The 27,769-nt window shown below is 35.9% G+C and overlaps 1 protein-coding gene across 1 annotated transcript; it reads right to left on the bottom strand.

The window, feature by feature from the left end:
• On the bottom strand, positions 1-26,966 carry LOC106717772 (oxysterol-binding protein-related protein 6). Its single transcript, XM_045684502.1, has 25 exons — positions 26,918-26,966; positions 25,588-25,689; positions 22,999-23,152; positions 22,648-22,780; positions 21,777-21,997; positions 21,449-21,543; positions 16,516-16,608; positions 15,998-16,119; positions 15,459-15,593; positions 15,141-15,222; positions 13,617-13,652; positions 9,860-10,023; positions 9,473-9,584; positions 8,718-8,809; positions 7,641-7,754; positions 6,936-7,038; positions 6,453-6,688; positions 5,754-5,966; positions 5,096-5,266; positions 4,570-4,683; positions 3,622-3,760; positions 3,091-3,205; positions 2,405-2,527; positions 952-1,072; positions 1-277 (listed from the first exon to the last, which is right to left on the bottom strand). The coding sequence occupies exons 1-24, from the start codon at positions 26,952-26,954 to the stop codon at positions 970-972; spliced, it is 3,009 nt and encodes a 1,002-aa protein (XP_045540458.1). The 5' UTR covers positions 26,955-26,966; the 3' UTR covers positions 1-277; positions 952-969.
• Positions 26,967-27,769: the final 803 nt, after the last annotated feature.

The raw sequence follows: 27,769 nt of genomic DNA, 5'->3' as shown, positions 1-27,769 counted from the left end.
ACACACTCAGATTCATTAAATGGCCATTAAGGGAGTCCCTTAATGTAGATTTATTACGAATTTACGTAGTTTGCGCTTTCTGTTACTAAATCTGCACAAAGGAACTCCTAAAAAGCCTAATATGAAAAGAAGCTGCGTATCAATGTTACAGAAATCTCGTCCTTATATCTTCAAGCTAATGTAATATACAATATAAGGAATAGTTAAGAAACAGTAAAGACTATAATCGTGTGCCGAAGCTAAGAAGCTAGCAGAGTATCTCGCAAGGTGGTATACGCTGAAATGAGAAAAAACATCAAATAAATCTTACTAATATTATAAATGCGAATGTTTTGGATGGATGGATGAATATATGAAGACTCCAGAACGGCTCAATGGATCTTGATGAAATTTTGTACAGATGTAGAACATAGTCTAGAAGAACACATAGACTACTTATTATGTTTTTTTTAACACCACGCGGACGAAGTCGCGGGCGACAGCTAGTGTTATACATTTTTTTACAGAAAACCTTTGATTTACAGCAATCCCTATAGTTAGTATTCAATGCAGAAAATCCAATGCTTGGTTTATATTATTACAGAAAACTGCCAAGTTCCCTTCCTACTCTTTTTTTATAAGAAAATTATGGGAAGGGGAATTGATTTTGGCAGAGGAGGAGACGCATATGAAGAGGTAAATATCCTCTTTCTGTGCGTATACTACTTCATCACATCTGTAATTATAGATGTTTATGAGAGGTTGTTTCGCTATTTCAGCGAATTCAGATGACTTTTTTGCCACTTTTTAATATATAAAAAAAACGTAGACACATTTAAATGTACTATTAGTAATTTTTTCCGCATCATCTAAAACTGTCTGAAATGTTCAAACAATAGTTATTTTTCAAATATAATACCACTAAATTCCCTGATTGTACACAATTCTATACATGTATGGAAAGTTACATACATGTATGGAGAGAAGCGGTCACCAGATGGCGGGTGCGCGCAGTGAAGGGAAGCCAGCGTCTCTCGCCTTCCAGTACTCTCCCGTGAACACCCAAACTTCCTCGCCCCCTTCCGTCACTTTACTGTAACAAAATATTAACACACTATGTCACTTATGTCACATGTTGGATACAAAAATGGGCCTCGACTGGTGAAATACCACAACCACACAGAAGACTGGCATCAAGTGGAAGTAATTCCACATACAGTCTGATGAGTGTGGTGCCGGAGGACTAATTTTAGTCCTCTTTCTCTTCCCACCCCTTTTCTTATAAAGGATGGAAAGAAAAAGTGAATTTGATGGGAGATGCACAGAAAGAGATATCCACTTCCTATGCGTTCCCTCCTCTGTCGATTAAAGGTAGGTAACGCATCTGCAACTCTGGATGTCTATGGGCAGCGGCTATTTTGGCGTATTCAGGTGACTGTTTGCCACCTTTTGATATAAAAAAAATCCCCTCCCCTCACCCTTCATCCACGTGGAATTAAAAATAGTACTTTAAAAACGAATGGCCTGTTTTTTACTAAAACCAAGTGTCAGGTGTAGAGTGAGGACTTAAGCGTTGATATTCTAGATCAGGGATCCCCAAAGTGGTTGATATTGAACTTAAAGCATTGCTAATTCTCACTCTGTTTTTTCTATTGGCCTAAGTCAGAATTAATGATAATAATTGACCTTAAAAGTAGGTAATTTGGCCGTGGGGGGTCTGTGGTAACGGTTCATTTTGGAATAGGGGGTCACTTGTCTAAAATAGTTTTGGGATCCCTGTTCTAGATAGATAGGTCCAGTGTTGCGACGATAGACCTAGACTGTGTCGGTTTTCTTCCTAACAATATATAGTAATAAAATAGAAATTTTTATATTTGATATAAAATTTTCAGTCTGTATGTCTGTCCGTAAGACGTTTGTTCCAGGTAATCTCCAGAACGGCTAGACCGATTTTGATGGTACTTTGACTGGAAGGTAGCTGATGTACGCAGGCATGTTTTAGGCTAGTTTTTTTTTCTGAACTGACGAAATCACAGACAACTGTTAGTTATAAATATAGTCTATGTTACTAAGTGATAATATAGCTTTCTAATACAAAATATTTTTTAAATAGTTCCAGTATTTTTTGAACTTATTCGTTATATACAAAAATACAAATCTTTCGTCTATGTTATATTAATTATTAGCTGTCACACACGACTTCGTCCGCACGGAGTTAAAAAAAAACTAGTAGGCCAGACTTCTACACCATGCTCTTCATCTATGTCATATTTCAGAGAGATCTGTAACCGTTCTGGAGATACCTTGTAACAAACATCCATCCATACATTCGCATTTATAATATTAGTAAGTAGTATCTACATTGTAGACGTCACGACTGACGTCATCAACGTATACAATAATGTCCGTCACATTATAAACTGACCGGAACCAGGCGGGCGTGTGTTCTGGAGCCTCGCGACGGCGTTCACGCTGCGCCTGCTCCAGCTGGTGCTTCAGCTGCTCAGCTCTCTCCACATCACCTTCCTCCAGCGCGCGCTGGTCCGGTCTGAAAGTATACTACGCTTAGGAAACCTGCTCAAGATCCTGCTCGAAGGACCATAATTAACATCGATGTAAGCTGTGGTCATAAATTTTGCAAAGCTAAACATAGTACAGTCAAACCTGGATAACGGAGAAACTTAAATCATCATCAGCTCACTATACGTCCCCACCGAGGGGCTCGGAGCCTACCCCAAGTTAGGGGTGACTAGGACATAGTCAACTCAGGCCAAGTGCGGGTTGGTTGACTTCACACATATCATCACGATGTTTTCCTTCACCGTAAGAACGTCGGGTAAATGTACATATGTAAATCGAAAATCGAAAAACACATTGGTACATGGCGGGATTCGAACCCAGGACCTGCAGATTATAAATCAAGTGCTTAACCCCTGAGCCATCGACGCTCTCGGTGGCTCAGAAACTTAAAGCGAGAAAAATATTAAGGTACATTGGACTCTCACCAATCCAGGTTCGACTTTAGACCAAAAAGTGTGATTTTGATTTTCCTCTGCTATTGTTTCCTAAATTAAAGTAACACTAAGAGATATTTATGAGTGCTGTAGTTACCTGAGCCTGGTGTCTGTGTGAGGCAGCAGTTCTCTCATGCCAGGCTCCAGCTCGTTCAGCTCCATCGCGAACCTCGTGAACCCGTAGTAGTCCTCGTGCTCCGGCGGCATCGCACCTACAATGTGTTTACACTTGTATAACAACATATTGTATAACATGTATAACATATTGTTAATATTTTTTTCCAAAGAGAATTAGTTGACGGAATATTTTACCCTACTGATTTGAATAATATTTTTTATATCAAAAATTAGCAAACGAGCAAACGGCTTTAATTCGCCGAAATAGCGAAGCGACCATTGTCCATAGACATCCGAAATTGCAGATGCGTTGCCTACCTTTAATCGACAGAAGAGGGGACGCATAGAAAGAGGATATTCCCCTTCCTATACGTCCCCTCTTCCGCCAAATCTACTTCACACACACACAACCATTCGATTCGTTTTCTTTCCCTGATATATATTATTTACTAATTTAACAAACAGTGCTTTATTTCTGTAAATGTGGTACCTCGGTCGGAGGTGACTGTACCTGGTCTCCAGAGACACTTGGCCTTGGGTGGGTCTCCTGCAGTGAGGGTCTCAGACCAGCGACCTGCAAGACGCAGCCGACCTCCTGACCATGACACCGCACCGCGAACCTCGTGACGGCTGCTCGACCATGAACTTGCCTGAAATATACAAATATACATCTTATACTACCTTTTACCCGCGACTTCGTCTGCGCGGAATAAAAAAATGCATACCAAGATAAAAAAGTTCCTATGTCCGTCTCCTAGTTCTAAGCTACCTCCCCATCAATTTTCAGCTAAATCAGTTCGACCGATCTTGAGTTATAAATAGTGTAACTAACACGACTTTCTTTTGTATATATAGAGTAGCTTTTACCCGCGACTCCGTCCGCGCGGAATGGAAAATAGAAAACGGGGTAAAAATTATCCTATGTCAGTTTCCTGGTTCGGAATCATAAAATGGAAAAATTACATGATATATCGTACATTTAGTTTCCATTTCAAAAACAAAAAAGTAAACAGAGAAAGTCAAAATCCATACATGGCGGTCATTTTACTTTTTTTAGTTACTTAGCGCAAAATTTTGACACAGATAAACGTGAAATTAAAAAATATATATACCTTATGTTATAAAACTATGTCAATAAAAGTCACTAAAAGTATTTTGAAGTTTTTTGTCTATGATGAAGGTTCGTGTATGGATTGTGACGCTATATACAAGCCAATTTATTACTATATTGTAGCCTACATTCATCTTACTATTATAAATGCGAATGTGTAGATGGATGGATTATTATTTGAAGGAATCTAGATGAAATATGGCATAGATGTAGAAAATAGTCTGGAAGAACACATAAGCATATTATTTTTCTTAATTCCGTGCGGATGCAGTCGCGAGCGACAACTAGTAGTCCTTATTATTGTGATGTGACGTCACGGATGACGTAACACCTGGTTGTCATAGTTACCTTGACGAAGTTGAGTTTGCAAGTGATGTCAGTGCCGGTGCATGCGATGTGCATGTCACCGTACTGGTCCACCCAGCGCTGTCCTCCGAACAAATTGTGCACACACGTCGTCACCTAAACATACATACATACATAAATACATTATAGTAATATTATAAATGGATGGATGGAAGGATGAATATATATTACACATCTCCAGAATAGCCTAACGGATCTCGTTGAAATTTGGCAGAGATGTAGAATTTATTGGTTAAACTGTAATCATAGCAGCGACTTCCATCAAATTGAACTCTAAAAAGTTATTGTTTTTTTTAAAGCTAGTTCATAAAATAAATACAATATTAAAAAAGAAAAAAAGGCAGTCACCCTTGACTCTAGCGCCATCTACTTAAAATTTCAATTTAACTCCTCATTTGAAGATCCACAACTAAAATTCCTACCATCTTACACCCCCTGTCGTGTCTTGTACGAACAGTAGGGGGTCCATGTTGACAACTTTGGGGGGGTCAGTGATCCAGTAAGTTACCTTGTTCCACGTGTAATGGTCTCCGGTGGTATGCAGACGCACGTGTACGCGACCTGCAGGCTGGAACTCCATGGACTTGCCCCAGAACTTGGTGCGGATTCGCGCCTCCTGCCAGAAACTCCAGCGGGCTGACTCCGCGTGACACGCAGATATAGGAGGGTGGTGGGAAACCTAGGTAGAAGTTAGTTGATTAGATATGGGAATAAATCTTTTTTACTATTTTATATGAATAAATTCGTCAGTAGTACACTACTAATTGCTTTTTATTATTATGTCTTCGTTTGCGGAACTCATCATTAGCTCACTTTACGACCCCACTGAAGGGCTCGGAGCCTACCCCAAGTTAGGAGTGACTAGGACATATCCAACTCAGGCCCAGTGCGGGTTGAATTCACACTTTTTTTGAATTTCTTTTCAGATATGTGCAGGTTGCATCACGATGTTTTCCTTCACCGTAAGAACGTCGGATAAATGTACATATGTAAATCTAAAATCGAAAAACACATTGGTACATGTTCGAACTCAGGACCTGCAGAGTGCAAGTCAAGTGCTTAACCCCTGAGCCACTGACGTTGCAGAACTCACTGCTACCGAACTGGTTATTTTTCGTTTTGTCCATTTTCTGTAAGTGTAACACCGCGAAGTGTCCTGACTGTACCTGCTCAGCTATAAATCTGAAGCCCTTGTCCTCTCTGACACACTCGTATGTCTCTGCCAGCAGTGGGTTGAATGGTTTAGAGGCGGCGCGGTGTGCGGTGGCTGCGTACGCGCTCACTGCGAACGCCGCCACCAGAGACATGCGCTCCACACCACTATCACTGTTAGCTGCTAGATCTAGTAATTCTGAATATTCTAGCTCTTCGCACAGCCTCTGAAAATATTAAACATATTAAAGAAGGGAAGGGGAGGTGGATTTGATGGAGATGCATAGGAAGGTTAATTCTCTTTTTGTGCGTCCCCTCCTTCGTCGATTGAGGGTATGCAATGCATCTGCAATTACGAATGATTATGGGCAGCGGTCGCTTCGCCATTTTGGCGAATTCATGTGGCCGCTTGCTCGTTTGCTACCTTTTAATATTGAAAAAAAATAGTTAATAGGAATAACATTCGCCAAAATAGCGACATGTAAAAAAATCAAATCTACATTTTTTTGTAATGTTATAAATATCCAGTTAAACACTAAAAGTTACATACGTTCAATCTTTTTGGAGTTAAGAGTTAATAGAAATACTTGAATTCGCCAAAATAGCGAAGCGACCGTTGACCGTAGATTTAATTGTCAGAGAAAGGGACACACAAAAAGAGAATTCCCCTTGTTACGCGTACACTACCACTATTAATTTTCAGATCTGCTCACCTGTAGCATATTGAGAGGTTCATTGATAGTAACAGGCATTGAGATCTGGCTGAGATCTTTGCCTATGTTCTTGTAGAGCAGATTCCAGAGGCTGGGTCCACCGGGTGTGGGACGCGGGCTGGGCAGCCGGGTACGTCGCGACCACCCACCCTCCGCACCTCCCGCACCCACCGTCACCCCCCGCACTGACACGCTGCCGTTTGTAGTCAGGAGGGAGACTGGTTCCGCTGTCACCACTGAACAAATATAATGTCAATTGAGAGAGAGATAAAAAGAGATATAGAAGATGGGAAGAGAGAGAGATACAGTATTTGTTTTTAATTACTTGCTTTTATAAGCATTTTTATCATTATTTAGTAATATTTTTTGTTATATCTAATAATCACGTGAAGTTAAAAAAGGTGGGGGGGTCCAAAAGGTCATGAAAAGTGGAATATATAAGCTATAGTATATAAAAGCAATAATGTTTACAATGTTATTTACACTGACTGGCGGCCTCAGAGTTATCGGAGCTGGCAGAGCCCTCCTCGCTGCTGAGAGAGCCAGCCTCAGACGAAGAGTCGCCATCCAACTCTATCACACCCGCCTACAATATATACAATTTTATTTAAAAAACTTCAACAACCTAGGAAAAAAACTAGCCTTTAACATGCCCGTCTTTATTAGCTATCTTCTCGTCAAAGTCCTGTCGAAATCGGTTTAACCGTTCGGGAGATTACGAGGAACAAACGCACCCTTACGAACATACAGACGTAAAATTCCAAAAATTGGTTTTTCGTAATCAGTTAATTTGTAAGAAATATGATATTTTTTTCGTTATTACATACAGATACTTCAATTTCATTTTTTGTATATAAATTAAATATATGTAATGTCTTAATGTGTGTACTACTGGCGAATTTAATACATTAACTCTTCTCACGTCTCTAAAATTGTAAAAAAATCATACTAATATTATAAATGCGTATTTTTAGATGGATGGAAGTTTGAAGGTAAACGAAACGACTAAACGGATCTTGATGGAATTTGGCACAGATGTAGACCATAGTCTGTAAGAACAAATATGCTACTTATTAAGTTTTTTTTTATTATTCCGCACGGACAGAGTCGCGGGCCACAGCTAGTTAAATATAAAACAATAAAATAAATAATGGTGTGTTTACTTTGCAGAAATCTAGAACAGCTTACCTCGTCAGCGTCAATGATCTCCGGCTTCAAGTCCTCATGCTCTTCAGCATCGAAGAACTCCGAGGCTGATACACAGGAGGAACTGTAGCTTAGTGACTGCTGGAACTGACGAGTCTGTACAGACATACTCTATAAATAAATATTATATATATATATAGTCGAGTCATAAGCGTGAAACCTCTACGAGCGAGAGTCATTGCCCTCCATAAGCGAGACACTCAGGTTAGAGAAACCTCTATAAGCGAGAAAAATATTGCGCTTTTCTCTCTTATCCAGGTTCGACTGTATATTAAATTAACAACAGCAAAAAAAAGTATAACTGTACTAAAACTTAATAATAAGGTTTGTTTAAAAAAATGACCGCGGTAACAGGCGCAAGGCAGCAGCGGGATATTCGTAAATAAAATTTTTCAAAAACTTTTCCTAAAATAAATTACACTTTGATTCGTCACTAAAATACAGTCGAACCTGGATAATAGACAGTCATTGTTCAATCCCAACGGACGAACTCCATAAGCGAGACACTCAAGTTAATGAAACCTTTATAAGCGAGAAAAAATTGCGGTTCCTTGGTACAGTCAGCTGCATACATTTTTATGTATTAACAAGTTAGAGAGATAGAAACTTGTACAAGCCTTCATTTACAAAATATATTTAAAATATTAGGATCTTTGTTGAAAGGTAACTCCGAAATGGTTCAAAGGATCTTGATGAAAATTTACACAGATGTAAAATATAGTCTGGAAGAACACATAAGTTACTACTAATTAAGTTTTTGTAACGAAGTTCCTTATCGCGCGTTGTGAAAGGGGGCTAGACGGAAAAAATTCTTACGAAAAGTTGTCACGACACTTTTTGCTATAGTAAGTATGTTAACGACGAATGAGCGCTACTTCACCATGGCAACGACGTGACAATATATAACGAAAATTCATAGAAATAAAATACTTAAGTTTTATATTCATAGAATAAACATTGGTTCCTTCACTAATTAATCGAAAGGAACTTCGTTCCATCCGGGTGTCCCTTGACACCTCTCAAGTTTTTTTTTATTCTGGTGAAATTGTGTCGACTAACCTGTTCCGAGTTATGTCCCATAGAGGATATCTCTGCGAGGTCTGATGCATCATGTATCCGGGAGAGACGCGAGCGCAGCTCTGTGTTGTAAACTTCTCCAGTCATTAATTAAATACCAGGCACACAGATACACATAGATAGTCAAAAACTTGTCAAGTGTGTACTTTGAGATTTGTTTATTGCAGGGGTTGCGAACAAATGGTACAAGACACAACATTTTGGACATAATCATAAAATGCACTACCGGAAATGTGAGAAGTGTAGTTTTATATTTGGAGTGAACACAATTGACACATCAAGTAATAATAAAGTCAACATTTTTTGACGGCACGTCTATGAATTTATCAAAGATTTCTTTCAGAAAAAATACGTCGATATGTTAAGGTTCACGATCCCTGGTTTATTGTATTAAACATGGGTTTCGTCATGGAAAAACAAGGATTTTAGTATTAAAAACCCACTTTAAGATATCGCTGATTTACATCAAGAAGCATTTTGTATCAAACGTTGGTAGAATATTGCTACTAACAGAAATAAAATTTGTCAATAAATTATTCAAATTGTTTATTACATATTTCACTGGCTGAAAAAGTCAGTTGTTTAAATTCAAGATGCAGACAGATCTGTGTTTAATAAGTCTGTGATTACAGAGTTATAATTTACAAAACACATATTATCTCTGATGTAAAGTAAATGAGTTCGATATCAATATGTTGGTCAGTGGAAAAAGATCTGTATCGTGAGTGTCGGCTCACCGGAGTTCTGGTGAAGAGCTGTGGATAGATTTGATCTTAGTGCGGCTAGACTCGCCCCGCCTGCGCTCTCGCCCGCCTCCGCCACCGCCCGCAGTCTGCCTCTCTCGCAAACCTGACATATCAATGTAGCTATTCAAATGTACAAGCGAGAACTGGACGAGCGACCTCCACAAGCGAGAAACTCAAAGAAACCTCTACAAGCGAAAAAATATCGCGGTTCCTTAAACTCTCGCTTATCAAGGTTCGACTGTATTTTCTAAACATTTCGATGAAATTTGACATTCACAACGCAATTACCTAACTACGGGAACACAGAACCATACCATGTTGCCGTCTTCCCGAGATCAAGACAATCAGGGCCCCACCCTAATCGCCCTTATTACTTACCAAAGTAGCGACTATCCCCTTCAAGCTGGCAACCAGGTCTTTCGCGAGAACTGTGAAATCTTCTCTGATCTGGTGATCAGGAGTAAGGCTGGCGAGGGAAGCACCTCCAGTGGTGCCCAGTGCCTCCGCGCCCGGCAACGACTGCGGACGTGTTGCCGCACATGCTAAACAACATAAAGGTTCATTTTTAAACACTTTAAATGCTGAAAGTTTGTGAAAAAAATATCTTGAAAAAGTGTGTTTCGACTTATTGTAACGTAGCAAGTAAATTGCCATATTAAAAAATCTAGATCGCAACATGTTTTTAATAAATGTTTCTGTAAAAAAACACAGCAACATATATAATCCAACGACGATATGTAAAAATATTAAATTTGGTTTTCATTGCTATAGTCTTACGATTAGATAAGTAATTCTAGTATTTTCTAGAAGTTGAAATCTATCAAGATTACCTAGGTACTACTTTACACTGGGTTCTCACTGCGGAAACATATTTCGTCAGTGGAACCTTACTGTTAACCTACGCCTATAATATAGTCATATTGTACATAAGATATTAAACTTTGATATATACAATGGGCTTTAAAACATAATATACTAACTAAACGAAATTTAAATACTAAATGTGGGGAGAATTAATGTTCTGGATGAATATAATGTGTTTTTTAAATAACTATGATAAATAACTATATTCTTAAAATATGCTTTTTTTATATCATAAAGTGGCAAACGAGTAAACGGCCACGCCACCTAGATCCGCCGTAATAGCGAGGCGACCGTTGCCCATAGACATCCGCAAATGCAGATGAGTTGCCTACCTTTAATCAACATAGAAGGGGACACACAGAAAGAGGACATTTCTACTTCCTATGCGTCCCTTCTTCCGCCAAATCCACTTCCCATTCCCATCCTTTCCTAATAAGAAAAGGGTGGGAAGGGAAAGAGGACTAAAATTAGGCCTAAATACTATTTAAATGTACTAATAAAATCTACTTTATATAAACTGTTATTTATTAATTATTTCTTATTGAAATATTAAGTTAAACTTAATTTAATTTAACTTACATGTATCCATTTCGCATTCTCTTAGTAATTTCATTAAATAATTGAAAACAATCTTTCCTACGGGCACTATGACACCACTATCAAATGTCATTTTCAAAAAAACACACGATATATTAAAAAAATAAAATTACATCATCACAATATTATAAAAAAAATTATTACTTATTTTAATTTTTTAAAATGAATAAAATTTATGAATTCATTGCGCAATAGACTATAACTGTTACGAAATTCCTGTGAAAAATTAACCAAACTTGCTATCTTTTTTCAATAACAACTGTGTGAAAAAGACAAACTTATTATAAGAAAACATGAAAACTTCCTTCACGTTCAAAAAAACATACTGCAAATAATCTGACCGTTGTCTATTGAAAAATCAAATTTACTACTATAAACTTAGAGTTCAAAATTGTATGGAATATTTGAGATAAACTAAATCTTGAGATTATCTCGTCTTATCAGTGATAACCCAGTTACTAAGATTATTATAGATGTGGAGTAAACAATTTAAAAGTGTGTCAATATCAAAGAAGCTGGCTCAGTGGTTAAGCATCCGTCTTTTAAAACTATAATTGCAGGTTCGAATAACTTTATTTCAATATGTTGAATGGCAGAGTATTGACAAAATAAGGCATTACATTTGAGGAATAATTAAAAATAATAATAAAGTTTTAAATGCGTTTCCAAAGCGACGTGAAAAATAACAAAGTGTCTGCCTAATTGTAGGTTTCTCAGACCAAAATTCCCCATTTTAAAAGATATTACCTCTATTTTGTTAAAGATAATGACATGGATGACGATGTGTTTTGTTTTTAGCCGACTTCAAAAAGAAGGAGGTTATCAATTTGACTGTATTTTTTTATATTAGGTCCTTACATATGAAATTGGCGTTTTTCGTACTGGCCACTTTAATCACGAATTTCTCCTCTTTGGTAAGGAATTCCAAATTCAAATTTGTACAGCTATAGACTCATGTATTTGTGGTTCGATGACCGTCATTCATTTGTTTTTTTTCTTCTGTTTTTTTCTGTTTGCGTCACTCATTTTACAAAATGGAAAACTTAAAATATCGCATTATTTACGAGTACGAGTTCCGCCGTGGCACTAGTGCTGCGGAAACGACTCGAAGGGTGAATGATGTGTATGGCGGTCGTGTTGCAAAAGAAAACACAGTTCGTTTTTGGTTCCAACGTTTTCGTTCTGGAAATTTCGATCTGCAGAACAAGCCCCGTGGACGGCCTGAGACTCAAGTTGATAATGAAGAGTTGAAGGCTATTGTGGAAGCGGATCCATCGCAAACCACGTCCGAGTTAGCTGCAGGCTGCGATGTTAGTGATAAAACTGTTTTAATTCACTTGAAGCAAATTGGGAAGATTAAAGAGCTTGAAAGGTGGGTACCTCACGAATTGACTGAAGCAAACCGGCAAACGCGCGTCGACTGTTGCGTTACATTACTAAACCGGCACAATAATGAAGGTATTTTAAACCGAATCATTACCTGTGATAAAAAATGGGTTCTTTACGATAATCGGAAGCGCTCAGCGCAATGGTTGGATCCTGGCCAGCCAGCCAAATCCTGCCCCAAGCGAAAATTAACCCCAAAAAAGTTACTTGTAAGCGTTTGGTGGACTAGTGCCGGTATTGTTCATTACAGTTTTCTCAAATCTGGCCAGACTATTACGGCTGATGTCTATTGTCAGCAATTGCAAACCATGATGGAAAAGCTAGCGGCTAAACAACCTAGGCTGGTCAATCGCTCCACGCCACTGCTGCTTCACGACAACGCTAGACCACACACTGCGCAACAGACGGCTACTAAATTAGAAGAGCTTCAATTGGAAAGTCTAAGACATCCTCCGTACTCCCCGGACCTTGCTCCAACAGATTACCATTTTTTTCGAAATTTGGATAACTCCTTGCAAGGGAAAAAATTCAACTCCGATGGGGCAGTCCAAATCGCCTTCAAAGATTTTATTGATTCCCGTCCGACTGGTTTTTTTAGTAAAGGGACCAATGAACTACCTATGAGATGGCAAAAGTGCATAGAAAATAATGGTTCATACTTTGATTAATTAAATATATTATATTAAAAATATTCGACTTTTTGTTCCTCCCATACAAAACGCCAATTTCATATGTAAGGACCTAATATATATGTGTTACCTCGAAACTCCGCCCCTGGTGGTCCGATTTTGATAAAAAATATTTTAATCGAAAGGAAGTGCTTGCAGATGGGTCCCATTTTTTTTTTGGGTCTCAGAAACCAACGTGTAATCAGAAATTAGGACAAATTGATATATGTAGCTCTCATTTATATATTAAAGTGTGAAATTTTAATACTTTTGCTTGATTAAAAATGTGAATTTAATATCAGGCATTCTTAAAAAAATATTAACCTATATAAAATAAATAGATGTAAAATTCCTAATACAATTTTCGCAAGAATAAATTTAAAATAATAAACATGCAATATTATTCTTTTAAAATAGACATTAATCATATTTTTTTATTGAATGTGTTGCCAGTAATGTCTATTTTAAAGAATAAATTTAAAATGCATCTTTAAATTTCGATTTTATACTTTATATATATGACATTAAAGACATAAATCGCTTGCTTGTGACTTGACCGATCATGCGTGAAAGGGAGACGTGTATGGGGGTAGAAAGATAAAATAAAAAATCAGTCTTACGAACTAAAGTGGTGGCCAGAAATGTCGAAAGAAACGCTGGAAGGCAAAACGAGAAAAAGTTTCAATTAGAATTTTTGTATTTTTTTTTTTAATTTCCTGATGATTTTTTCTAAATAATGTAAAATCGATGTCCGTCAAAATAAAGCGAATTAGTTTTTTTTTTGTCAAATAATTTTGAAAACAAATGAATAGACATTTGACTACAAAAAAAATGTTTAATTTATTAGAATTTGAAAATATTTTTTCACATGCAACATTTTTTTAAATGATATTAATTTTACTTTTTTAAAAAAAAAACGACGCAACAAAAGTATTCTGACAGATGGATATAGCGCGAACTGTCTACCGCACGTCATCTACAAACATGATCGAACGCACATGCTGTCTCTTTCTATCGTGCAATGTGTGACAGAGACGTGTATACGACGCCATATTGCAACATGGCCGACGTAGACTTACCAATCTCGTAGAATCCTCGAGAAGACATAGTCAAAAACAACATTTAATACTAAACTCTAGACAAACAAAACTATATTTTAATAAATAATTTATTCATTCACAAATAAATATAAAAAAACAAGACACATCAAAACAGAATAACTACGTTGGTATAAAGTTAGGTTTCCATTGTCAAGCGGGAAATGTGCCTTTATCCAAAGGGTATTTCAACTTGTCACGACACAACACTGTCACTAGAAACAAACATATATAGTTTACAAACAAACAAATATGCGCATAACAAATATAATATACTAGCAGTTGCTCGCGACTTAATTTGAGAGGAAATAAAAAAAAATCTAGTAATAAAAATAGCCTATGTCACCCGGGGATAGTGTAGCTTTACAACCGTGGAAGAATTTTTAAAAACAAATATTTCCTCTTTATAACATTACTAGCTATAGCCCGCGACTCCGTCCATGCGGAATTAAAATAAACCTTAATAAGTAGCCTAAGTGTTCTTCCAGACTATAATCTACATCTATGCCAAATTTCATCAAGATCCGTCGAGCCGTTCTTGAGATACCTTCAAACAAACATCCATCCATCCATCCATTTAAACATTCGCATTTATAATATTAGTAAGATAGTAAGATGTAAGATACAAGTATTTACATGAAATTAATTCGCCTAACCTAGAAATTATCCTTCAAACAGTAATATCTATATCTATATATATAAAAGAAAGTTGTGTTAGTTACACTATTTATAACTCAAGAACGGCTGAATCGATTTGACTGAAAATTGGTGGACAGGTAGCTTAGAACCAGGAAACGGACATAGGATAATTTTTACCCCGTTTTCTATTTTTTATTCCGCGCGCACGGAGTCGCGGGTAAAAGCTAGTTGTTTATAAAAAACGATTCATAAATCCAATGATACCAGTGGAAAAAGAAAAAATAATACAATTTAGAACAACGACATCTAATATTAGAGCTATTATATCAATTTATTATGCGCACATATACACCTAGAGAAGCGACTAACACACACAATGCGTTGTAGGAGGGGATGTAGGGGACTCACCGATAGGCAAAGAGGCAGCCGAGTTGGGGACGGAGGAGGCTCCACCACCTGGGGAAGGGGGCGCTGTCAACGCTGACAGAGCCTGGAAAGAAAAAAAATTAAGTTACATACATATATCATCATCAGCTCACTATACGTCCAAAGTCTGCAAAATCTGCAAAGAAATTCAAAGATATGTATGAAGTCAACCCGCACTAGTTGACTATGTCCTAGTCACCACTAACTTACGGTAGGCTCTAAGACCCTCAGTGGGGAATGTATAGTGAGCTGATGATAATATTACTTAAGTATATAGCAGTAAGGTTGAAATTCGCTTACCATATGAGAGTTAGATGGATCAATGTGTGGAGGCTGTAGTTCTACGGAAGCACATTTACTGTTTGATTTCTTTTTTCTTAAACCGAACTTACGTCGGTCCTTTTTAACGTTAGGAGAAGCACCTTCAAGTGATACCTGAAGTGAAACAAGTAAAAAATATAAGTTAGCTGTAGCCTGTGACTCCGACCGTGCAAATAAAAAAAAAAAACAAATTCTATATCCATCCATCCATCTAAGTCTTTCTCTCTGTCTTTAAAAAAATAACTTATTTTTGAATTTTTTCAAGTAAAATTTGACGGAAGTCGTTGCCATGACTACGCCCACAGAGTATTTTGTATATAAAGTGTTGTTTTGTATATCTGTGGTATATTTATTGCTACTGTCATTTTTGATAATTCTGACATCTGTGGTGAGTAAAAGTTAGTTTTTCTCCCCATTCCTTTTTCTTTCATCATCAAACCACGCGGTGTTCACCCGTTGTAAATACGTACACGACGCGTTTATGCCTCGGTTTGGTTTACATTCGATTATACACTCACATCTGTATCATGATGCACCTGCTGCTGCATTTCAAGCGCATCCAGAAGTCTCTGCAGCTGTTGTACGGACAGCTGTGCTTGACCTAGCTCTCGAGATGCATTCTCTAATGGACCACCGGAATCTGTACACGAAACATCGTTCATCGAATACAGATTATAATAAAAAACTTAGAAACTTTAGAAAAATAGATTTCGCAATATAAGTGATATTAAGATAAAGTTTTCTTCGTTGCAGCTGTCTGAAAAACGTCATTCTTTTGAAATATACAGGCTGTTTTAAAATTAATTCAATTTACGTTTTTGAAATAACACATTAAAAGTACCAATAAAATATTAAAATTGCAAACACGAGCATTTCATAAACATGCATACAATATACAAGGAAAGGGGGTTAAACTAGACAGATATAACAAAAAAAAATCCCTCAGGCGTTTTGTGTGTTGTAATTTTGACAATAGATCCTATTTATGGTTTTACATTTTGACAAGCGAAAAACATTTTTTTTTATTCTACCATACCTATAATCCAAGTAGCCAATCGTCCGCCAGGGGTGCCGGATACAAAGCCGGCTTGCGGGCCGCGCAGTGGCGCACCCGTCGGGCTAACCAGCCCTGCAAGATATTGGGGAATTCACAGTGGCGGTCAAATTTACCATTAAAAAAAATCACCCGTTGTTATATTACATGACCGATTACGTCAGAACTAGTAATAAGTAATAATCATTTAGAAATGACATAAAAAGAAAATATAATAGATAAGGCAGATTATAGATGTTAAGAGATTAGAAAGGGCAATAAAGTATGTGACATTTGTTTAGGCCACTGATCTCTATTAATGGACTGGTTATGAGACGTGGTATTTTGTGCCTATTCGATTTTCGTAATTTTGGTGCTGATAGTAACAGTAGTGTGGATTCTAACTAATAATATAGAAAGAATTAACTGTCACGTAACATCAATAGGCACGTTTAACAGCAGTAACCTATCCATTTATCGGAAATCAGTGGTTTGGGCTTATACCAGAGGTGTCAAATAAAATGCCGGGATTAAAAAGGTTCGAAAATGTTTTGTGTACTGAACTAATCGAAAGAAAGGAAAACATTATAATAATTAAGAACAATTCAATAGTTAATTGGAGATAAAATTTGATTTTACATTAATTTTAACCGCCACTGTACATGCTACAAACGAAATCAACATTACAAGGAGAAAAACAATAAAACCATTATCTACACACAAATAACATAAGGGTATAAATTACTAAATAATCAGGATAACGTGCTATATATCCAAAAACATTTTTAATAATTGTACAAAATACTTCCAGTGATTCATATGTAATAAACTACTAGATATTAAATTATTAAAATTTTCGTGAGACATAATAATAAATGAATTAACTCACGTATGATTGTCCGGTGTCGGCGCCGACTAGTTTCGGACGTGTTGTCTACCCAGTGCGAGACGCGACGCGACCGCAAAGTTATCTAAATCTCGCCTTAAAGATGGACCACCGACGGATTCGAAACTAGTCGGTGCCGACATCGACAATCATAATGAGTTAAGCCGTTCTTAATTAATTTATGACTAACTGATATTCTATCGGTTTTTTATAACGAAATACATACAAACTAGGTACTCAGACAAGTAATCAAAGTAATCAGTAAGCTACTAAAGAAAATGTTTGGTATATTAATACATCCTGTATGTAACTTTTAGTCTAACTAGACTAAACTAAAGTTTTTAATACTCTTACATTAAGGAATTTAGGTTGACAAACCCGATTTATGATATCGATCACTGGAACATCGGTACAATGTCTTAAGGTCTCCATTACTGATTAATTTTGTGGGTGTTACAATAGAATTGTACTTTTTAAATTTGTATTTACTATTAAAGTATTGCTGGTAAAATTTATAATCTTTAGACAATTTATTCTTCAGTTCGTGAGCATTGGTAGGGTTGGATGTTTTAGATTTTTGACTATCATTAATTAAGTTTTTTCTTAGATTCTTTAATGCTTTATTATCAAATTTATGTGGTGATTTCTTTTTTAATGTCACTATTATATTTGTACGTTTATTCCTCTCGTTCTTTCTTAATTTAATAGGTGTGTTCATTGTAAAATCTCGTGTGCATTTCAGTCTATATAATTTTTGATTTGAAACAGCTTTGCTTCTTTTTTCCTTTAGCACGGTCACTTTTACTTCTGCTTTTTTATTAACACGTTCAGTTGTTTTTTTTAAATTCTCTAATTCTAATTTCTTATCAGAAAGTTGAGTATTTTCTGCTTTGTCATCCATAAATTTAGTTGTTTTTAAAAGTGTTGTGAAACTTGTTGTGTTAACAGTTACGTTATTTTTCTTTATTGCTTCATCGATTGGATTTGTTACTTCGAATTGAATAGCCATATCTTTCTTTGTTTTTTTATTATTATTGTCTTCATTTTTAACATTAGCTGTGGATTTTGTATCTGTAATATCTATTTTGTCCAAAATTTTGTGATATAATTTGTAAATATCTTCATGCAAAGGTGGTATAGTTTCCGAAAGTCTGCTCAATTTATTCAATAATAACTTTTTAAATTCTTCATCAATAATATCTGACAATTTACTTTTTAAAGAATGCAAATCTTCTTTTTTGTCAGCAGAATTAACATTAACTTTTTCTTTAAAATCCTTAACTACTTCATCTGTATTCTTTGAAGTATTTGGCAAATCATCCTCTTTTTCAACAAGAGTTAAGACATTGGATTGTTTTTTAAACACATCAGAAGACAATCTAGTGATGTTAGAATTGTCACTTATAACATACGCCATATCATTAATTTCCCATCTTTTCTCGTATATTTTCTTAAACCATTCATTAGATAAAGTTTCACTACTGCAAAAAGGTTTGATACTTATGTTTTCATGTGTATTGTAATTAAAATCCATATAAGGATATTTATAGTAATTTATTTTAGGATCGATGATTGTAGAAAATAATCTGTCAGAATCAGTTTTATAATCGAATATTGGAAGTAAAGGTTGTGGAATATTTTTACATGGATCATCGCTGTTCTGTAAAACATAGTCTGGTTTAGAAATTGCTGCTTCTGCGTTATTGTCTACTTTGAATGCAATTGACATCCTCTCTTTTACCAGCGGGACATTGTCCGTCGTAATATGTCCTAGATTATATTGTGAGAGATATAAAACTCTGCTTTTGTTATTAACTTCATTTGTATCAGGTTGAATTTTAAATGTGGATTCTGGATCTTTAAATTGTCTATATTCTAGCATAGCTTCTTTTATCTTTTCCTTTTGCGTGTTACGATCCCATGGTATTTTAACATTGTCAGATTTAAATGTTATTTTATTTAGAACATTATATAAATGTATTTCACTAACATTAGTAAGGGATAAGTGATCTTTAAACGATATGTTATCTTGAAAACTTTGAGTCATTATGTTTTTAGATATATGTTTTTGTACGCAATCAGTTAGAACGTCGCAATTATAGGACTTAGGTTCGATATTTTTGGGAATATCCATAGATAAACTGCTGGACATTTCATCGACACTCTCATTTTTAAGAATATTTAAATATGCTTTGAAAATCTCTCTTGCCATATCTACTGGAAGTGAGGTTTCACTTAGTAAATAGTTTATTACTTTTTGTAACTCTATTAATTCACCTTCATTAGCCATTTTATTGAATTTATTTGTTGATTGGTTTGAGTTGTCTTTGCCAATGTTTTCGATTAAAATTTTTGTTATTTGTATATCGTCTTGTTTGCTTTCTCTAGGCTCTGTACGTGTGTTGTCACAGTAATAAACAGTGTTCTTTATCATTCTTTCCAACTCCAGAATCTTTTGTTCTTTGTTAAAGCTTTCCGTTTTAGGCAGTTTTACCAAACCGATTGGATTGGAGATTATTGAATGTTTAGACTTTTTCTTTCGTAAAGTGTCATAGCAATCGTGGCACTGCGTTTCTTTGCTTTGATTCTTGACGCATAGACTTGATGTCTTTTGGTCTTTAGTAAAATAATAGTTTGATGGTTTACTTATAGATTTAACCGCTTTAACTGTTTCTTTTAAATGTGGAAACGAACTTTTCTGTATCCAGTATTCTAGAAGACATTTGAATAATGCTTTAACTGGATGATCATCGATCTGTTCGCAGCTGAAACAATATATTTCCGCTATAACTCGGTTGATGAAGCTTCTTATATGATCTTCGGATCTATAATTTTCAAATTTGTTATAATTTTCAAATACAGTTTCGACTAGTTTTTCAGTTATTTTATTAAATTCAGTATCGACGATTTCGTCTTTTTTTATATTTGTATTGTTCTCGTTACTAGCTTCATTATGGTTTTGATTCAAAAGTATTACTCTCGCCGGTCTAGCATCTGAGTGTCGGGAAATTTTTAGTTTATATTTTCCGAGAAGCATTCTTTTATTCAATGGTTGTTTGAGAGGTGGTTCGGTTAATACGTTTCTGTATTTAACCATATTAGTAGATTTTCTGCTGCGTTTTAAAAGCGGGGCCTTGGCACTAGTTCTACAAGATCGATGTTTATGTGTAAAACAAAATACTATTGGTTCATTTTTAACTATGTTTGCATCTTTAGATGTTTTGGCGAGTTTATTTTCTTCGTTCCTTTTGTAAATTATTTGGAAATTAGGTATTGTTTTTCTGTAACTAGAATTCGATTTCTGTTTTGGTAAATATAGTGATTCCATACTCATTAAAGATTCTAGGTAAGGTGATTTAACGTCTAGGTTTGTGGTATGCATGAGCATTTCTTCTGGATTGTTTTGTGCGTCATCAGAGTTTCCGTCATTAATACAACTTATGTTCGCTTCCTTAATTTTGTTATTAGTTAATTCTTTTGAATTTGCAACACGTTTGAAACAGCAAACTATTCTTTTATCCATTGAATTGGTTTTCTTTCTTGAGTAAATACATTTTAGTGATGTTATTTCTTTGTTTTTAATACCAGTTTTGTGTACGAGTGAAGTATTGGATGGTATAGCTTTGGGTGGGATCAAATTTGACAGTATGGATGATGTTAAAGAATCGATTTGATCGCCGTCACTTGAAGAACATATAGTCCTTGTTCTTTTCCTTGCTAACCAATCTGTGATTTGTAAAAGATTTATTGTGGCAAAATTAAAATTGATATTACAAAAATTAACTAGTGGCCATAATTAATACAGTTGTAGGTGTTCTTAAAAAAATAATAAAAAACTAAATACAATCTATAGAAAAAAAGGTTTGATATATCACAATTATTAAGGTATTTCTTCAGAATCACTAAGTGCTTTTAATAATGTACATTTATTAAGTTTTTTATTGGATATTCAATCAACAGCATGCTCATTACATCAAAATTAACCTTATTCATTCATTAATAAGGTTGAAAATCTCTGAAAAAAAATTAATGGATAAAATGACCACTTACGTGACGAAGTCTCAGTAGGCAGGTCTTCTAAAGGCGCATGGATTTTAGGAACAGATTCTCTAGCACCAAAAGTCAATAAATGTTGACGATACAACCTGAAATATACATTTATCTATATAAAAAATAGAATGTTTGTCCCTACATCACTAGACAGTTGAAACTTCGGTATGTTAGGTATGAGATTATTTTGATTTTAGCTTTGAAAAACAGTTTCAGCTAGTTTGAAATTTAAGACATGTATAAACAATTTTTGCAAAAAAAAACAAAAAATTGAAGTCAAATTGTAATTGGACAAAAAAATACGCGTTTAGTTGATTTTTTCACTTGCCTATGTGCCTTAAGAACGTTCAACCAGGTCCTGAAGACGTCAGGAGTTTTAGCTCTGAGGTGGTAAATGAACTCATCAGCGTCAATATCAATACGACGTCGTCGTGCCTTCGCCGATATGACAGACAGACCAACATCTACTGAGCCGTGCAACCTGCCGCGCGCCACATCTGACGGCGACCGCGCGTATACTAAAATACCACCGTCTACTACGAAGAAACGCTGAAAAGATAATATTGACTTGAATCTACCATTTTTTTAATAAGGTGGCAAACCAGCATGCTGCCACTAGAATTCGCCGAAAAGCGAAGTGACCACTGCCTATGGATCTACAATTTCAGACGCGTTCCCTACCTTTGATCAATGAAGGAAACACAGAAATAGGATATTTCTCCTTCCTAAGCGTTCTCTCCTACGTCAAATTTACTTCCCATTTAGATGATTTCCTTATAAGCAAAGGGTAGGAAGGGAATGTGGACTAAAATTAGGTCTGCGACACGCACTAAGACTACGCGGAATTGCTTCTAATTGACGCCTGTTTTCTGTGTGGTTGTAGTATTTCACCAGAAGAATATTATTGTTAGAAAGTTCTACCACTGTCAAAAGTAGTAGATTATATTCCAGGATCAGATGTTTCAGGTGGCAAACGATCACCTCATTTTGCTAAAATAGACAAGTGACTGTTGCCTATAGGATATTTGTATACAAGTACTTCCTATACATCTCTCCTTAGTAAAGTCTAATCCTTTTTTTCCGTTAAGCCGTTCCGGAGATACAACTTCAAACAAACATCCATCCATACATCTAAACATTCGCATTTAAAAAATAAGAAGTAAGATAAGTTATCCAATTGCTATTATACAGGTCTATACCTTGTGCCATCCTTTCAGTGGCCATTTCCTCTTCTTGTGAAGATAGCCGTTGAAGACTTCGGGCCGCTTTTCAAACCGCTGTCCGTCTTTGAGACCTTCTAGTACCTCCCACTCGCTACCGCGTCTACGACTTCTGTGAAACATTATAACTTATTTTTATTTCCCTAAATACGATTATAATACAGTAGTACAACAACATTCAAGTTGTTAACTGGTTATGTACGAACCCTTAATGTCGATTTCTTTTATATAAATCTACACTAAGGGGTCCACTTAACAATGCTATTTACAGCAATAAGGTTTGATTGATTAAATTTGTTGACAGGATTACCGTTTTGTTTTGTTACTTACCCTCTAGTTTTAGTCTGACGCGTGGGCTGGGGCGGAGCCCGGGGCGCGCGCTCCGCACTGTCCGCGGACAACGAGGCGGTCTCGCCCGAGCAGTCTGAATCGGAAGGCGCCCGCCGGAGCGCCGCTGCCCTACCACCAGCGCGACGACGAGACCCTGGGAAACAACTTACTTTTTATAATATTATATATATATATATATAATATATATATATATACATATTTACTTATTTTTTTTTTTTTCAAACACCAGCCTTCTCTTTTTTATGTACAACTCTTTCATTCATTTTTACCAGCTGTCATATTTGAATTTCATACTTTCTTCGGTCCTTCTCTACCTTTGTAGCTATCTACATTCAATCTCATTATTTGTTTGTTTGTGAACATAGTTATTCTGAGAGTGAAGATAGGATATACAGGATGCTCTTTTCACATATCTATCCATTTAATTGTGACGGTCCATTGCTTAAATGACTCGAGCGATGCTTAAAAATCTAGTGCTTTCATTTGATTTAATTCTCTGTTATATTCAGAGATAATTTTTATTCTGTATACGAGTTAAAAAAAAAACTCGCTTATCAATATGTACTATCGGAAGTCTATTGAGGAAATATTACGACTAGTTATCCGGTATGTAGTAAATCATATTCCTGTTATGCGGGTAGATTGATATTATTTATCAAGTTTGTAACCTTGAAAAATAATATAGAGCTAGTATTGAATTTCCTTTAGCTTTATCTCATAATTAATTATCTTAATTATTTTTGATTAATATAATTTAATAGGAACTTGTTTTTGCTTGTTCCAAACACTTGTACTATTGGTTCGTGAGATTCGAACTTATGACCTCATGTGATCCAGTTGGTACCCTTAACTACTAAGCTATCGGTACTTTAGATTCGATTTACAAACTTAATGTATGTAATACATAATTGTATATAGACAACGTAGATATAAACTGTTGAAATTAACTTGTGCACAGTCGAAATATGCAAATATCTAGACATTACCATTAATCGATGCCAAAAGCGCATGCGAATTGCTATTTTGTGGGACTATTTAGTTATTATATAACAGACTAGATGTCGCCCGCTACGGAAATTAAAAAGAATGTATGAACTAAAATCCTCTTTCCTTGACTGTCTAACTGAGATAAACTTGAAAAAATATTGAACGAATTTTCATTCCGTTTAGCCGTTCCGGTCGATGTTTGTTTGAAGGTATCTCCGGAACGACTCAACGGATCTAGATGAAAATTTAGACAGATGTAGAACATAGTCTGGAAGAACACATAGGCTACTAATTAAGTTATGATAGGGCAGGTGGAAAAGGTTGGAGGATACACTCAAAAAGGGGTCCAAATATTGGAATAAAAAAGGTTAAATAAATAAATAAAAATAAAATAATTCCGCGCGCACAGAGTCGCGGGAGACAACTAGTTAATTTATATTTTTAGTAGAGAACGTATTGAAAGCTAGACCTACTGAAGCTACAAGCGATGGTCTGGCAGGAGAAGGCACAGGAGAGGCGACTCTGGCGATCTCTTGTGTCGGAGGCCAAGACCCACTTTGGGTCGCTGCGCCAGCGAAGTAAGTTATTGGAGAGATAAATGATCGAATAATCTAGAAATTTCCTGTATTCCGATGTCACGTATTTTACTTCTCAGTTATTCCAATACCTTGACTGTCCATTGTCACCGATAAGGAAATTTCTTTGCAGGAAAGATATTGTATACAATCAAGGTTTATAATTTGAGGAAAATGCTGGTTTTACCTCTTTCTTAATGACATCAGTACAGGTTCGGCTTTTTTATTTTGAACAAGTTAGCACTTCATCACGATCCCACCTTTTTTTTTGTATGAAAAGGTGGCAAACGAGCAAACGGTCACCTGAATTCGCCGAAATAGCGAGGCGACCGTTGCCCATGGACATCCGCAAATGCAGATGCGTTGCCTACCTTTAATCAACGGAGAAGGGGACGCACAGAAAGACTACATTACCTCTTCCTATGCGTCCCCTCTTACGCCAAATCCACTTCCCCCTCTCATTTTTTCCTAATAAGAAAATATTGTGAAGTGGAAGAGGTCTAAAATTAGGACTCCGGCACCACACTCATCAGACTGTACGCGCAATTGCTTCCTTCTTCACGCCTGTCTTCTGCATGGTCGTGGTATTTCACCGGGCGAGCTGACCAATTCGTGCAACAGATATTGTTGCTGGCGTCTACAACTGTTAAACGACCTGATGAAGTGATGATATGGTCTAAAGATGGTACGCGCTAGCTTTATAGATGCCTATTCACTCTACTCTTGAAGGTCCCCACGTCATACTTGGACGGAAAAACTGCCGCCGGCAACTTGTTCCAATCCTTAAAGGATTATCTTTATAATGAAAGGTAATAAATCTCTTTGCTCATATTTCGCTCATAGACAGCAGGGTAATTTTTTTCGCTGGTATGTTTTGACGAGTGAGAATACATTCGATTGGAATTTTTTTTAAATAATTTCTAATTATTTAAAGCAGAGAAAAATACATCTCTACCTTTTTAAAGATATTTGCAATAAGGCTAGATAATTAAATCTTCATACTAACTTTTGGTCTCTAGTTGCGCGGGCTCTGTTGGCGCGTGCTTCGCGCTCGACAGGTTGGACATTTCTCTCACACTACAGCCTCCCAGCACCCATCTTATCTCACCTGTAACAATTAAACATGCAACGTAAGTGCCTTTTTGCACAAAGCGGTAACCACTATTTGTTAAATTTCCACTGTTGTGATCGTAACTGCTAATAGCTTGCGTCCTAGTGGAAACAGATACTAAGAGTAACATTTGTGTTAAGGACTCTATTGTTTATTAATAAGTCATGTGTGTGCAAAAGTGCAAAACAATCTTATTAATATTATAAATGTGAATGTTTAGATGGATGTTTGGTTGAAGGTATCTCCGGAACGGCTCACCGGATTTTGATGAAATTTGGCACAGATGTAGAACATAGTCTGGAAAAACACATAGGCTACTTATTACGCTTTTTTTAATACCGCGCGAACAGAGTCACGGGCGACAGCTAGTTGTAGATAAAACAGTCATACTTTATACTTCACAAACATACAAATATTTTCTTTGTATATTTGCCTAGTAATATGTTATACTATAAAAGTAATTTACGATTTAATTAAAATTAAATTAGAATAATGATAAGGTAAATTTATCAGTAAACATTTGATAACATTATCAGCGATATGATTCATTTGCGGATTGTATCAATTATGATGGGATTATAAAAATTACCTTTCATCAACAGTTAACAAGAAGTACGTTTAGTCAGAAACATTGTTGTGAACAAACACAACCTGAACATATTTTGTGAACATATTCAATGCGTTGATCAAGGCGTTGATCAAGGCGTTGAAACTTAACATCAAGCATCGGTGGCTCAGGGTTTAAGCATGTGATTTGTAATTTGCAGTTCCTTGGTTCGAATCCCGTCATACAACAATGTGTTTTTTATTTTTTTTATAAGAGAAGGGGGCAAACGAGCAATGGACCGAAAGTTATTTGATCCGAAGCCCATGAACATCCGCAACGCCACAGGAATCGCAGATGCGTTGCCGGCCTTTAAGGAAGGTATACGCTCTTTTCTTGAAGGTCCCTAAGTCGTAACTGTGTACATATGTACATTTATCCGATGTTCTTACGGTGAAGGAAAACATCGTGATGTAACCTGCACATATCTGAAGAGAAATTCAAAGTTATGTGTGAAGTCAACCCGCACTACCAGCGTGGTTGACTATGGAGTAGTCACCACTAACTAAACATAACAAATTAGGTTAGGTTCGAGGCCAACGGTGGGAACATTTTTAGGCTAACAGAGTTTGTGGCACTTAACACACAATACACATTGTAGGTTATTACAAAATTACATACTCAAAGATAAGAGTCGAAATGGGTTTTTCAGTTTCATTTTTGAAGCAAAATTAACAATAAAAATTTCACTAAAAAACTAAACGAACGCACTCATTCGTACACATAATTACATCGCATCAAAATCCACTAATTTATTAATCTACTAACACACCAAAATGCATTTTAAACTTTTTTTTAATTAAATTTAAAAACATTTAAAAAACACTGGCACGACGATTGTCTTCGCACTTACGAAAATTAAAAAAATAAAACGTCAAAAAGCGCGCGCACCTTGACACATATCTAGCAACTGCAAGAATTCAAAAGAAGCGATCGTTTGTCTTATCATTTATTGATAAAATGCTCTATCGAAGTGTTTTGTAATCATATACCTCTAAAGTGATAATGTACTGATTTATTTTCCTAACATTATGGGGTAAGCAAAGAATGAAAGAAGGGTAACTTTTTTATTAATACTAGCTGTCACCATTCGCGTAGAATTAAAAAAAATATATTAGAAGCCTATGCGTACTTCTAGATTATTCCATGAGAGATCCATGCAACCGTTCTGGAGATATCTTCTAATAATCATCCATCTATTTAAACTTCCGCATTTATAACTTTAAGTAAGTTTTATGTGAGTACAGATTTTGATGATTGAAGTTATTAGTGTCAATTAGGCTATATTTATTACTAGATTTTTTTTAAATTCCGCGATGGCGAATTTGCGTATAACTGCTATGTTTTATACGTGTTGAAAACCCACAATAATTTTACGTTATCATTTGAATTTTTAAAATAAAGTATATAATTTCCTTTAATAAACATTTTGAATTAATCTTTCAAAATGAATGTTAATCATAATATTGAGGT

This window comes from Papilio machaon, chromosome 26, assembly GCF_912999745.1.
Source record: "Papilio machaon chromosome 26, ilPapMach1.1, whole genome shotgun sequence".
Lineage (NCBI taxonomy): Eukaryota > Metazoa > Arthropoda > Insecta > Lepidoptera > Papilionidae > Papilio > Papilio machaon.
The sequence above is the reverse complement of the archived record's forward strand: the minus strand, read 5'-3'. Positions and strand labels throughout refer to the sequence as shown.